The 12,868-nt window shown below is 52.2% G+C and overlaps 3 protein-coding genes across 5 annotated transcripts; 1 reads left to right on the top strand and 2 right to left on the bottom strand.

Annotated features, from left to right (window-relative positions):
- Positions 1-183: 183 nt before the first annotated feature.
- FAM180B (family with sequence similarity 180 member B) lies at positions 184-1,864 on the bottom strand. 2 transcript variants are annotated; one of them, XM_061140520.1, is made up of 3 exons: positions 1,694-1,864; positions 845-915; positions 184-637 (listed from the first exon to the last, which is right to left on the bottom strand). In XM_061140520.1, the coding sequence occupies exons 1-3, from the start codon at positions 1,830-1,832 to the stop codon at positions 242-244; spliced, it is 606 nt and encodes a 201-aa protein (XP_060996503.1). In that variant the 5' UTR covers positions 1,833-1,864; the 3' UTR covers positions 184-241. The 2 variants fall into 2 exon arrangements, with proteins under 2 accessions (XP_060996503.1, XP_060996508.1); XM_061140525.1 differs by lacking the exon at positions 845-915 and having other exon boundaries at positions 184-665; positions 1,678-1,864.
- Positions 1,865-2,966: 1,102 nt separating this feature from the next.
- On the bottom strand, positions 2,967-7,962 carry NDUFS3 (NADH:ubiquinone oxidoreductase core subunit S3). The gene is made up of 7 exons (XM_061153601.1): positions 7,808-7,962; positions 7,632-7,697; positions 6,196-6,293; positions 5,840-5,989; positions 4,641-4,766; positions 4,404-4,523; positions 2,967-3,217 (listed from the first exon to the last, which is right to left on the bottom strand). The coding sequence occupies exons 1-7, from the start codon at positions 7,869-7,871 to the stop codon at positions 3,050-3,052; spliced, it is 792 nt and encodes a 263-aa protein (XP_061009584.1). The 5' UTR covers positions 7,872-7,962; the 3' UTR covers positions 2,967-3,049.
- Positions 7,933-12,632, top strand: KBTBD4 (kelch repeat and BTB domain containing 4). 2 transcript variants are annotated; one of them, XM_061153569.1, is made up of 4 exons: positions 7,933-8,039; positions 8,950-9,570; positions 10,484-10,590; positions 11,024-12,632. In XM_061153569.1, exons 1-4 carry the CDS (start codon positions 8,021-8,023, stop codon positions 11,882-11,884), a joined length of 1,608 nt encoding a protein of 535 aa, XP_061009552.1. In that variant the 5' UTR covers positions 7,933-8,020; the 3' UTR covers positions 11,885-12,632. The 2 variants fall into 2 exon arrangements, with proteins under 2 accessions (XP_061009552.1, XP_061009560.1); XM_061153577.1 differs by having other exon boundaries at positions 8,024-8,119.
- The last annotated feature ends 236 nt before the right edge of the window (positions 12,633-12,868 follow it).

Here is a 12,868-nt window from a genome sequence, read left to right as displayed (position 1 = left end):
ACACACTGCCTGCAAGTCCTGCCCTTAGGTCTGGGCCTGCGGGTCAGGGACCCAGAACCTGGGCCCAGGGAAGAAGATGGGGGAGGGGTAGGCTGGGGTCCAGGGTACAAGCCAAGCCCAGAGACCCAAACACAGTGGGAAGAACCAGGTGCCAGATGGAAGCCCCTGCCAAAGGTGGGTCTGGCTCAGGTGGGGGTGGGGGGGAGAGGGGGAAGGAGGGATGGCAGGCAAAAGGGGAGGGTTAGGGGAGGGAGTCAGCAATGGAGGCCCAGGGGCCCAGAGAAGGGGGCTGGCCCTGGGGGCAGAAGCCCTTGCACAGGTCCCAGAGTGTTTCCTGTGCCAGGAGGGTGAAGACCTGGGCCCAGCGGCCTCTCTCCTCAGCCTCGCTAGCCACATGGAGCCGGTAGACACAGGACACGCCTGTGAGGAGCAGATGTTCAAAGTCCCAAGGGCTAAGAGGAGGTCCCTTCCGCAGGTCCTGGAGCTGCTGCAGCCGCTGCTCAGCGCCCTCCAAGTCCCTGGGCACCTGGTGCTGCAGGAGAAGCCTGAGCCGGCGGCCTGGACGTGTGGATGCCAGTTCCTCATCCTGGAGGTGCAGCTGCCCCATGACATCCAGCTCCAGCCCCGCCCAGAGCAGCTGCAAGGGGAGCCACGTAAGGGGCGGGCTGGGGCCGAGGGAGCAGGTCAGCGAGCAGTAATGCGCCAGGGCTGCAAGCAGGCAGTGGGACCCATGCTGGGTTGCCCCCTCCCCCAGCAGCCCCAGCTTGAGGCATCCCCCTTCCCAACCCTGCGCTCAGGGGCCTCTGGATACTCCCACCCCCATGTCCCAGGCTGGAGGAAAGACCTCGAACATCACTTCCGGGGCCTCTGGCTCCTTCAGGCCACCTCCCACGCGGGTGCTGTCCATGGGTTGCCCTGGGGCAGCAGAGAGGAGTCAGGGCGCTGCCAGGCTCCACCCTGAACACCCTAGCATCCCCAGAGTGGCCCTGAGCTGCCTGGTAGGGGTGCCCAGAAGTTCCTCTGTCTACAGAAGAACAGGAATGCCACCCCATGTCCACCTCCCCCTACACACACGCACAGTGACAGTCACTCTCCCAGACATCATCCCAAACCCCGATACCATCTCGGCAAATGTCCAGGACTCCTCCTTGAACTTCTACAGTTCTCCTGGCCAAGAGCTCCAGGCCAACGAGTCACAAGACACTTCACTTCCCATTACCCCTCCCTTTCATCATCTGGGGACAGCATGACCTGAAACAGTGCCAGTGACCCTCCCCAAAGGTGAAGACCCCTTTCAGAAGGACCTAGTCCTTTCCCAACCCTTAGTAAGTGACTGTGTGCAAGACAGGAGGCTAGGCAAAGCAGGGTGTCTGCTGCAGCTCCATCTCTCTGGGGTGCTGCCTAACCCTTGGAATGTCTGTCCTAAGCCCTGGGCAAGTCAGGAGGTCCAGCTTTGCGCATCAGCCGGAATAAGCCCAAGGCCTGTTGAGAGCACCTAGGGCGAACCACCCTCACTTCACCTGGACCTTTCTGGTTCTGAGGGAGGCCCACACCATTCCGTCCCCCACTCCACAGCACAGATCAGCCTGGCAGCTATCACACCCACAGTTTCTAAGCCCTGCTGGGCTTAGATAGGACCAAGTGTGACTGCTGTCAGCCAGCTCCCATCCACCCCACCCCAAGGCCCGGGTACCTGCACGGTGGTAGGTTGTAGTCACCCCAGGGAGGAGGCAAATGGCTACTGTCAGCCAAGCCAGGAACTTCATTGTCCCGGCCATGCCCCACCAGGTCCCCCGAGTCTTCTTCTCCCCAGCGTCTCTCTGCACCTCCATCCGCCTGGCACGCACTGGGGCTCCAACTTTCCACTGCGGACTGCTCTAGCTGCTCCCTGCCTTGCGTGTCGGTCTTCAGAGCTCAACAGGGAGGGGCTGGCTCTGGCTTCCTAGGGGCTCTTTCCATCCCAGAGAAATGTGGAATGGTTGTTGGCAGTAGGAGCCTGGCTCCCAGCTTGTCAGGCCCTAAGCCTATTCCTGCCCAGATGGGCGGGATGCTTAGTTAATAGGAAAAAGGCATTTGGTAGCAAACAGCTCAGGCTTAGCCCTCCCAAAGAGGTAGGTGAGACCCCAGGCAGTAAGACTACCTCACCATCTGTCCTCACCCCCAAAACACTCTGCAACTGAGTCTAGCCTCTGACACTCAGTCCAGTCCAGCCTGGCCCAGCCTCCAGAAAGCCCATCAGTAGCCAAGAACAACAGCCGCAAAGCCTGATCTTCCAGCTGCCTGGTGGGCTGGCTGAGTGGCCCCTGGACAGGCAGAGAACTCTTCCCCCTCAGGCACTCAGCCACCAGCTGAGCAGACCCCAGACTGGCTGGAATGGGGAGTACTGTTTCCTGGCAACAGATCGGCAGCTCCTGATTGTCTTTGGCCCCAGACTGGGACCCTCCTTTGCTTGTTTACATTCTCAGCTCAGACCAGAGTCCAGGAAAATTCCCTTAGCCCAGGCACGATGCGGTCGGGTTGCAGGACACAAGGTTCAAAACGGGCTGCAGCCTGTCCTGTTTCTGGCTGTTGGCTCTTGGAACCTTGTGGTGGTTTGAATAGGATGAGGGTAGGTGGGGGGTTGCCCTATTTTCACAGGCCCCTGGACCCATCAACTGCCACCAGACAGTCTGCTGTGACAAGGGGCTTTCCCCAGCAGTGGCCGAGACTCCTCCAGTTCTCAGGAGAGGCATGCCACACCCATCCTAAGCCCTGTGAACTGTGAGAACTTTCATTTCAGTTCCAGGATCTCTCAGAAGTATATACAGGCGTGCAAGTCACCCTGTCTGCAACTGCAGTATTTAGCTCCATCAAAATAGATTCCCGGTTTGGAAGAGTCTCTCTAAGGGAGTCAGCAAAACCCCCGCCTGCACCTCCCTCCTCTTGAGTCCAAGCTTCACTTCTACTTATGGGAAGCACGCAGAAAGTGGTGAGTCTAGCAGGATTTTATTTACAGGGACACTCAATTACAGATAAGGTGCTTTCTAGGATACACCTGCTTGCCCTGAAACTACTTGGTTTCAGGTTTCTTGTCTCCGGCTTCAAGCTTGAGACTCTCAGGGGGCTGGCGATAGGCAGGGAAAGTCTCCCACGGGCTGTTCAGATCAAACTTGCGGAACTCTTGAGCCAACTCCACCGGCTCGGCCACCACCCGCTTCACCTCATCGTCATAGCGTAACTGGAGAAGAAAAAGGCAGGTGTGAGCACTGAGGAAAGCCTGTTACAGCCACGAAAGGCCCACTTTCCCAAAGCCTTCTGCAGCCCCTTTACTCCTCTGTCCTTGACTCCTGTCCCAGCCTCTTTTAAGGCTCCAACCTCATCTGCGTCACCCACTAGGTCACAACCCAACCACCGTCTCAAATGGCCTCTACCTCAAGCTCTGCCATTACCCCCACATCCTGCGCTCTGAGCTCCTCTTCCACCAGAAGAGACCTTGCCCACCTACCCACATACTCCTTTTGGTGGGACCTTCGTTCTCCGACCAGGGATCGAACCCAGGCCCATGGCAGTGAAAGCATGGAATGCTAGCCACTGGACTGCCAGGGAATTGTCCCCCCACACACCCTTTAAGTTGACGGTAAGCATTTAACCAAGATGAGGGAGCAAGTCAGTGGCTGAAAAGAATAAATCTAAGCTGACAAGCACTCAAGTTAAGGCCCCGTGGCCTTGGCATTATCACTGCCAAGATGCAAGGCAGTAAACTTGGCATGACTTTTCTTGTTACTGGGAAATCCGTTGGATAAGGTGAGGACAATCAGCTGCTGCAAATGGGACCATGCTAAATATTAAGAAAACAGAAGCATCTGGATACTAAAAAGAAAAGGGCTCGATTGCCACTATCTCAACATTTCTAAAAAGTTACTTTGCTACAAAACCATCCATGTATATATACAATAAACCACCTTCTTGCTAATAACCTCCTGCTAATAACCTCCAATGGTTAATAGCAGTGGTGAATAAAGCACTGAAATTCAAGGGCTGGACATTTAGTGTCTTGCCTTCTCAAGAGATCCAGAGCAGGGTAAAAAGATATTCCACTTTCAGATCTTGGTGACAAACTGTGTCCTCAGATCTGCCTCGGTCATTAAAATGACCATTAAAACCATTAAAATAAGGGGTGACAACAGTCGAGCATTTACAATACACCAGTTTTAAACACACCAATTAGTTTACTGCAAATCTACTATTGTTAAGTACAACTCTTGCTCCCATTTTGCAGATAAGAAAACTGTGTCAGAGTGGAGCTTGGATAGAATGCAGTATTGATGCTCTTAAGCCACCACAATCCACTGGCCGTAATTCCTGCCCAACATCCCGACCAGTCCCTCCCTCTCAAGCCCGCTGCCTACTTCCAAGACTCCTACCTCAACATAGCCAGACAGGGGGAAGTCTTTCCGGAAAGGATGTCCCTCAAAGCCATAGTCTGTTAGGATTCTTCTTAGATCAGGGTGGTTAACAAAGAAGACTCCAAACATGTCCCAGATCTAGAAAAAGGAAGCAACTGGCCATCACAGGGGTGAGGGGCTGCACTGCATCCGCTGAACCCAGTCGGTTTTGCAACTCTGGCCCAGGTGCAGGGTCCACCATGTCCAGTAACTCACCTCCCTCTCATACCAGTTGGCTGCCTTGTACACAGACACAGAAGACTCAATGGGCGTCAGCTCATCCGTATAGGTCTTCACACGGATCCGCGAGTTGAAGCGCAGAGACAGCAGGTTGTAAACAATCTAGGGAGAATGGAGGCAGCCAGAGGACCAAGATGACCACAGGCTTAGGGGTCTGGGACAGAAGTCCTTGAGTGGGACCATAATAATGAGGGGATAAAGTTCCACCCTGTGAACCTGCCTTCTGTCCTGAAGCTCACAACCTCAAGATGCTCCACTACTCACAACCACTTGCAAATGCCTAAGCCACGCTACAGCTCAGCCTGTCGGCGTGCTTATCTCTGCTCACACTACTGGGTGTCTCCCAACTCCTCCTCCCCGCCACCCCACCCCCACGGGACCAATACCTGGTCTCCTAATTATCCATCAAGAGGCAGCACAGACTTTCTCTCTCCCTTCATAAAAGCCTTCTAGACTGGGCTAAGTGCCCCTCCTATGTTCTTACAACATCCCATGAATTATCCTATTACAGTAAACTTTTTAAAAAATACGTCAGTATGTTGAATCTCTTGTTTCCATAGGCTTTTCTGGAGGGTAAGTAACAGTCACTGTATCTACTTTGTGGTGGTTTAGTTGCTAAGTTGTGTCTGACTCTTGCAACCCCGTGGACTGCAGCTCCCCAGGCTCCTCTGTCCATGGGATTTCCCATGCAGGAACACTGGAGTGGGTTGCCATTTCCTTCTTCAACAGTAAATTGTTCTATGTGTCCTTCCTCACTAGAGTGTGGGGCACTTCTGGAGGGCAAGTATTGGGTGTTACTTCTCTCTCGATCCCAGGATCTGGCAAAAAAGTAGGTGACGAGACTAGCAATCTACCTGACCTATCTCAATGAATACTCACAGCCACCCCATGGGTGGTTTCACACTTATTTAAAATACTTATTTCGCACATCAGAAAAACTAAAGCTCAGAAAGACCAAACAAAATGTTTGAAGTCACACCGCTTATTAATGGCAAAGCTACAACTGAAACTCAAGGTCTGCCTGATTCAGAGGCCCCACCTTCACTGCTGTGTTGTATTTGTTTGACCTGAACTGAAACTAAGGCGGCTACGGCTCCCAGAGGCAGCTGTCACCCTGAAACTCCTCTGTCCCCTTTCCCTCCTTCACACTCCAAACCTCACATCTCCTGACTGACCTCAAAACGGTTCTGCCGGGTGGGGACGTCCACCGCCGTCAAGTCAGCCAGGGATTTGAACTGTGCGTTGCTGTGATCCCTGAGGAAGGTCAGCACTGGGACGACCCCATCAGGGTGGATACAGATCTCTAACTCATTGAAGCAGGACACCTGCCGACACAGAACAGGAGGGGAGAGGGAACAAAGCTACAGACGGAGCAGGCAACTTCAGCTGGAATCTCCTGGTTTAAGGCAGAGAGAGAAGGCCAAGTTGGGATGGAGGAGTCTGTGCTTTGATTCCAGGCCACCCACTCCCACATGCCCTGAGAATATGGCTCTTTCTTGATCTGAATCCAAACACCAGTAATGAATATTACCTGAACTTGCTGGACATACTTGGGCAGGATTTCAGCTACATACTCTCCAAAAGCTGAGAGCTGCTGGTGGGCCACATCATTCCGCGGTCTGACAGTGGCTGGAAGGAGAAGGCATATTTTGAAAAGGAAAGTAGAAGGCAGCAGTCAGCCCTACAGACTGAGCCCTGCTTAGTGTCTTGAGCTTGTGAGGCATGCTGTTCCCCAGTCAGGACTCCCTCTAGAACCCTGAGAAAGGTGAAGATAGAAAGTTCCTCTTCCATGTAACAGGAAGTGATGAAAACGTTGGGAAAATGCTACCTACACGATCCACAGAGACTCACCTATTACTGCAGCTGGGGTGTTTGCTTCTTCTCAAAACTACTCCATGGTTCTTCCTTTTCTTTCTTTCCTTTTTTTTTTAAGTTCTACCAGTTTATTGTTACCAGCCCATCTCCCTCCACCCTTGTGCACACATGCTCAGTCATGTAATCCCATGGACTGCAGCCCGCCAGGCTCCTCTGTCCATGGACTTTTCCAGGCAAGAATACTGGAGTGGGCTGCCATTTCCTTCTCCACTTCCTTTTCTTTCTTTTTTTTTTTTTTTTTGGTTCTTCCTTTTCAATGCCTGCAATTCTGCTAAAGCAGCATGGGTCTCAGTTCTCTTACCACACCAGGAGCTCTTTAAGTGTGAGAACTAGAATGTTTATGATTCTCTGTATCTCCTTAACATGTGGCTCATAGCAAGTTCTCAAACTAAGAACTTCAGGGCTGAAGAGTCCTCACAGATTATATAGTTAAAACCTTTTTTTTTTTTTGGCACAGACCAGGAAACCCAGGCCCAGAACGGGGGAAATGTCAGGTCTCCTGACTCCCGGTTGGCTTATGTTGACTGGAACTTATCTCCATACACTCATTCGTGCAACACTGAATCACGAGAGCAACTACAAATCGTAGGCTGCAGAGTAATTTTTTTCTCCGCCTTTGGCAGCAGGCAGGCCTGCTTTATCACTTTCTAGTGCTGTGATCCTGGTCAACCTCTCTGAACTGTTTCCTACTCTACTGTAGAAGAGCATAATACTATCTACCTCCTGAGACTGTTGTGAGAACTATGATCATTCATTAATCGCTTAGCAAAGTGACGTGCATACAGTAAGCACTCAATTAACGTGAGCTACTATTATAATAGGGCTCAGAGGCCCAGAGTTGATGCTTTTCACTTTAAAGAGCTTACAGTTTAATCAGAGACAGAGAGAGGCAGAAATGGACAAGCGGCAACAGGGCCGTAACAGGCCCCAAGACACAAGGAGGACCTTTGCAGTCAGCTCTCCAAGGACAAGCAGAGGCTTGCCGGGAGGACGCAGAGAAGGACAGGCCAGGACAAGGGCAAACATCTGACAAAGGGAATGAGCGCGGCCCCGCCTGCAGTCCCGAGAAGGGCCGGGCTCGCACATACTCACGGCGCGTGTCGGCCGCAGCGCTTTCCCGCCTCACCGGTAACAACAGCACCGAGGGTCTCCCGGCCACTGCATGGGAAGACAGAGACACCGAAGCGCAGGATGAGGTCTCAGGGACTCCCTGCGCTGGGCGCGTCGCCGCTCCCGCCCCGGGCGTCAGCCAGCTGCCCACTGGTCACCTCTGGCCAGCGCCGCGGACCCCACGAGCCTCTGCCAACAGCCCCGAGCCGCCGCCGCCGCCATGTTTCCCGGATGTACACCAGGCAGCCGAGGCCAGGCCCCCTAGGACACGGAGCCCCCAAGGGCACGGACCGGAAGCGGAAGTGTGCATCAGACCTTCTTCCTGGCGGACGCAGGGCCAGAAGCAGAGGTTCCGGGTCCCGGGCTTCGGAATGAAAGGAGGGAAGGCAGGTGAGAAAGCGAAGCCCGCAGGTGGGGAGACCGTGAGGCGAATGTGGCCCTAGCTTGGTGTGACAGAGGCTGGAGAGAAGGCAAGGATCCTAAAGAACCAGTCGGATGAGAGGAGAGGAAGGGACGAGAGGTCTGGGTTCCACATTCCACACCCCTCCCTCGCTCCCTGAGCTAGGCTCTTGCTGAGGGCCGGCGGGCCAGGCTAGGGGGAGGGGAAGAGAAGAACGGTTTCCCTGGCGACCGTTTCCCGGGCGACTCCAGGTGGAGCGGGGACACTGCACGTGGCGATGGGCCGCCTCTGGCCCCTTGCCGGAGGCGGATCGTGCTCCGTCTCGCGTTCTGGGACGAAGCCTTGGGGAGTCATTGGGGCGAGCAGGGAAGTGCCAGGGAGAGGCTCAGAAAAGAGCAGATGGGAAGTTGAGAGATGTCCCAGGCTGAAGCGCATATTGTAAGGTCTGGATTCCCTGCGCCAGGGAGGAGGAGCCTGGCTACAAGGACGTTAGGGGTCTTCTTGTCGGATTCTGCTGCCCGGAGCCTCACAAGTTTTACGTCCAGGGGTTGTTTGGTTGGGCTTTTTAAAGTCACAGGCCTCCTCCAGTCCCTTGCTCTCTCTGTTGACCTAAATACCAAGCCTTTTGTTACATCATGGAAAAGGAGTTTTCCGCGTTTTCTAAGGGAAATACCTGGCGTAGGAAATCTTGATTTTATTAGGTATGTGATGTCACTGTGAGAGAATGAGCCCAGCTTTGGTTCAGGGAGATCATCAGAGTTGTCATTAGCAGGGCCAGGACTAAGGCTAATCTGGGCCGACCGTGCCCTCCTCACTTTTCCCTTCTCTCTCCCTGAATTGGACAGTTAGATTCATAGACTGTGGCTTCCTTAAGCTACTCAAGGTGGTGTTCTTTTACAGACAGCTGGCAGAGAGAGAAGTTGGCTGCCACCATGGAATCACCAGAGGAACCTGGAGCATCCATGGACGAGAACTACTTTGTGAACTACACTTTCAAAGATAGGTCACACTCAGGCCGTGTGGCTCAGGGCATCATGAAACTGTGTTTGGAGGAAGAGCTCTTTGCTGATGTCACCATCTCCGTGGAAGGCCGGGAGTTTCAGCTCCACCGATTGGTCCTCTCGGCTCAGAGCTGCTTCTTCCGGTCCATGTTCACTTCCAACCTGAAGGAGGCCCACAACAGGGTGATTGTGCTGCAGGATGTCAGCGAGTCCGTCTTCCAGCTCCTGGTTGATTATATCTACCACGGGACGGTGAAACTCCGGGCTGAGGAGCTGCAGGAGATTTATGAGGTGTCAGACATGTATCAGCTGACATCTCTCTTTGAGGAATGTTCTCGGTTTCTGGCCCGCACAGTGCAGGTGGGCAACTGCCTTCAGGTGATGTGGCTGGCGGATCGGCACAGCGATCCTGAGCTCTACACCGCTGCCAAGCACTGTGCCAAGGCCCACCTGGCCCAGCTGCAGAGCACGGAGGAATTCCTTCACTTGCCCCATCATCTGCTCACTGACATCATCTCGGGTAAGCAGAGGGAGGGGGGGCGTCAGCCCCAGCCGCACGGGTGTTCAGTGACGACAAGGGTACCCTCAGGCTCCTGGCGTTCGTTTACATTATTATTCTTGCTAAGAATTTACTTAGATACCTTCTGAGAGAGATTGAGTTGACATTTAGTTGTTAATGTTAGAGACAGAGTCCCTTCCAGAGGAAGAGATTAGGAAACTAAAGCAGCATTTTACATCATATGCAAATATCTAATTAAAACAAAAAAAGGCTGCCCTTAGCCAAAAAGGTAGTGAGGAGCTACCTGCATTTATATTCTAACCTCTCTTGTGCATTAGTGTTCTCATCCATTCTATACTTTGCATGTATTTGTGGGACTGGTTACCTGAGTAAATTGACAGTGAGTCAAGATAGTTAGGGGCTTCCCAGGTGGCACAGTGGTTAAAAAAAAAAACCCACCTACCAATGCAGGAGACAGAAGAGACATCGATTTGATCCATGGGTTGGGAAGATCCCCTGGAGTATGAAATGGCAACCCACTCCAGTATTCTTGCCTGGAAAATCCCACGGACAGAGGAGCCTGGCGGGCTACAGTCCATAGGGTTGCAAAGAGTCAGACACCTAAATAAGAAGCTTCTCAAGTGACTGGCCAACTTTTAGGTAACAATCCTAACCTGCAGGTGAGGTATAACTGTACTTCAAGCGTGAGCATTGTAGCCTAGTAGATTGCTTCCATGGCAAATAGGAGAATATCAAGTCATCCATTTTGATTAAGAAAAAAAAGCAGGGCAATTTTAGGTTAATTTCTCATACACACACGTACATATATACACGGTGATAGTCTAACAAAGAGATTCACATTTTTAAAGCCACTGGCTCTAAATTTCCCTTGTGGATCCTCAGACTGACCATACCTTTCCTCTGACTCTTGCAGATGGAGTTCCATGTTCCCAGAACCCAACAGAGGCAATAGAAGCCTGGATCAATTTTAATAAAGAAGAAAGAGAGGCTTTTTCAGAGTCACTCAGGACTAGCTTGAAGGTAAGGCAGATTTCTTTAGGGTTGGGACACCATACTAACCCTGCATTCCAGCCATCTATCAGCTTGGCCTCTTTGAGTCTCTGGCTTAAAGTTGATAAGAGCTGGGGTGGAGGTCACATATGTGAGCCTAGAAGCCAGCAGCCTCCGGGCTCCAAAGCTCCTTGAGAGAACTACTTTCATCATTGCATTAATGACCAAAGCACCAAGTCATCATAGTTATAAAAAAAGCTGGAAGGATGAGTGTAACAGGTTTTCTGTCCTGACATAAGGTGCCTGAAAGACAGTGATCAGAGGAGAGTCACACAGTAACTAGAAGGGAATAGGTCAGAGCAAGATACGAGGGTGTGGTCTGGGGCCATCCAAGTACGCATCTCAGCTGCGCCTTCAGTCTCGAGCTGGTAGATACCATTTATAACTTTAATTTCGCCAATAGGAAATTGGGGAGAATGTACACATTTACCTGATCGGGAAAGAGTCATCTCGTACCCACTCGTTGGCTGTGTCCTTACACTGTGCGGAAGATGACTCCATCAGTGTAAGTGGCCAAAACAGCTTGTGCCACCAGATCACAGCAGCCTGCAAGCATGGCGGAGACTTGTACGTGGTGGGCGGGTCCATCCCCCGGCGCATGTGGAAGTGCAACAATGCCACCGTGGACTGGGAGTGGTGTGCGCCTTTGCCCCGAGACCGACTCCAGCACACCCTGGTGTCTGTGCCTGGGAAAGACGCCATATATTCCCTGGGTGGCAAGACACTGCAGGATACCCTCTCCAATGCAGTAATCTATTATCGGGTGGGTGATAACGTCTGGACTGAGACAACCCAGCTAGAGGTGGCTGTGTCAGGGGCCGCTGGTGCCAACCTCAACGGGATCATCTACTTACTTGGGGGGGAGGAGAATGACCTGGACTTCTTTACCAAACCATCCCGACTCATCCAGTGCTTTGACACAGAGACAGACAAGTGCCACGTGAAGCCCTACGTGCTGCCCTTCGCGGGCCGCATGCACGCAGCCGTGCATAAGGACCTGGTGTTCATCGTGGCCGAAGGGGACTCCCTGGTGTGCTACAATCCCCTGCTAGACAGCTTCACCCGGCTTTGCCTTCCCGAGGCCTGGAGCTCTGCCCCATCCCTCTGGAAGATCGCCAGCTGTCACGGGAGCATCTATGTGTTCCGGGACCGGTATAAAAAGGGGGATGCCAACACCTACAAGCTTGACCCTGCCACTTCAGCTGTAACTGTCACCAGAGGCATTAAGGTGCTGCTGACCAATTTGCAGTTCGTGTTGGCCTAAGGCTGTTGAGGCAGGAGCAGCTGGCATTTACCCTCCCTCCCTCCTGCACCTCCCCATCCAAACTCAAAGTCCCCGGAGGCCCCCCACTCGGGTATTATGTTACTTTTTGATACATGTTAGAAAGGCAGCCTCAACCCTTCCCTGAACTCCTAAAAGAGTGTTCTGTCTGAGGCTTTTTAGACTGCTGCTGCTCAGCTGGCTGCTAGAACTGAGAGTCGGCCAGCCTGTTTGCCATCCCCTTGTAATCTTGAGCCTCGCTCACTACAGATCGCTTAGAGCCAGCCTCTTCTCCACCCCTAGGCACAGCCTCCCCTCTCTACCTAATGAATGTTAAATAGGAGCACCCCTGATCCCAGGACAGAAGGAAAGATGCCCAGCCTCCCTTTTTTCCTGTAGCCTGCAAAGTGGCTCGTTGGTCATTCTACAAAGAATTAGGTGTTAGAGTTCTCCTTCAGGTGTTGCTTGGAAAAAATGGACTAAACTGAAGGTGTCCTTCACCAGCAAGAGTCTACCCTAGAATTCAGGATGTGCCGTCTATTGTTTTTCACCTCTCCATCAGAAAATTTACACTTTGGTTTTATTTTTGGCTTATTCCAAGGAGTAAGCCAGAAAGAAGTAGAAAAGATTATTTCTGGTTAATAGCAGAAACTTTTTTCAAACTCAAATATATAAGGTCTCTACTCTTTTAAAAGCTCTAAGATAAATCAAGAGCTAGGAATGTTCATACAAATAAAAGTTTTTGAAGGGATATGTGTGTGTGTTGAATTCTAAAGGGGTGACTTCCTCAGGGGAACTGACTACATACCCACACATCTCTAAGTCGCAGTACTGATTGAATCCCACGCGTCCTTGGCTACAGAAAGGATGACTGCTCCAAACGCGAGGACAGCCACATAAGGCCAGTGGATTAGGATTTCAACAGTGGGGAAGAGCCGGGGCTGGATATTTCTCTCCCCTTCTCCTAGTGTTCAACGTCTTTGAGTT

Source organism: Dama dama, chromosome 1, assembly GCF_033118175.1.
Source record: "Dama dama isolate Ldn47 chromosome 1, ASM3311817v1, whole genome shotgun sequence".
Classification (NCBI taxonomy): Eukaryota; Metazoa; Chordata; class Mammalia; order Artiodactyla; family Cervidae; genus Dama; species Dama dama.
This window is presented reverse-complemented; position numbering and strand designations above follow the sequence as displayed.

What these genes read in the sequence shown, in the direction of transcription:
- KBTBD4 (XM_061153569.1), top strand. An exon ending in GCTCACTGACATCATCTCGG is followed by an intron (nt 9,571 to 10,483) that starts GTAAGCAGAGGG and finishes TGACTCTTGCAG; the next exon opens with ATGGAGTTCCATGTTCCCAG. An exon ending in CACTCAGGACTAGCTTGAAG is followed by an intron (nt 10,591 to 11,023) that starts GTAAGGCAGATT and finishes TTTCGCCAATAG; the next exon opens with GAAATTGGGGAGAATGTACA.
- NDUFS3 (XM_061153601.1), bottom strand. Translation starts at nt 7,871, where the DNA reads ATGGCGGCGGCGGCGGCTCGGGGCTGTTGGCAGAGGCTCGTGGGGTCC. An exon ending in CCAACTGGTATGAGAGGGAG is followed by an intron (nt 4,524 to 4,640) that starts GTGAGTTACTGG and finishes TCCTTTTTCTAG; the next exon opens with ATCTGGGACATGTTTGGAGT. An exon ending in CCCTGTCTGGCTATGTTGAG is followed by an intron (nt 3,218 to 4,403) that starts GTAGGAGTCTTG and finishes TTTCTTCTCCAG; the next exon opens with TTACGCTATGACGATGAGGT.
- FAM180B (XM_061140520.1), bottom strand. Translation starts at nt 1,832, where the DNA reads ATGGAGGTGCAGAGAGACGCTGGGGAGAAGAAGACTCGGGGGACCTGG. An exon ending in TACAACCTACCACCGTGCAG is followed by an intron (nt 916 to 1,693) that starts GTACCCGGGCCT and finishes CTGCTGCCCCAG; the next exon opens with GGCAACCCATGGACAGCACC. An exon ending in CCCCGGAAGTGATGTTCGAG is followed by an intron (nt 638 to 844) that starts GTCTTTCCTCCA and finishes CTCCCCTTGCAG; the next exon opens with CTGCTCTGGGCGGGGCTGGA.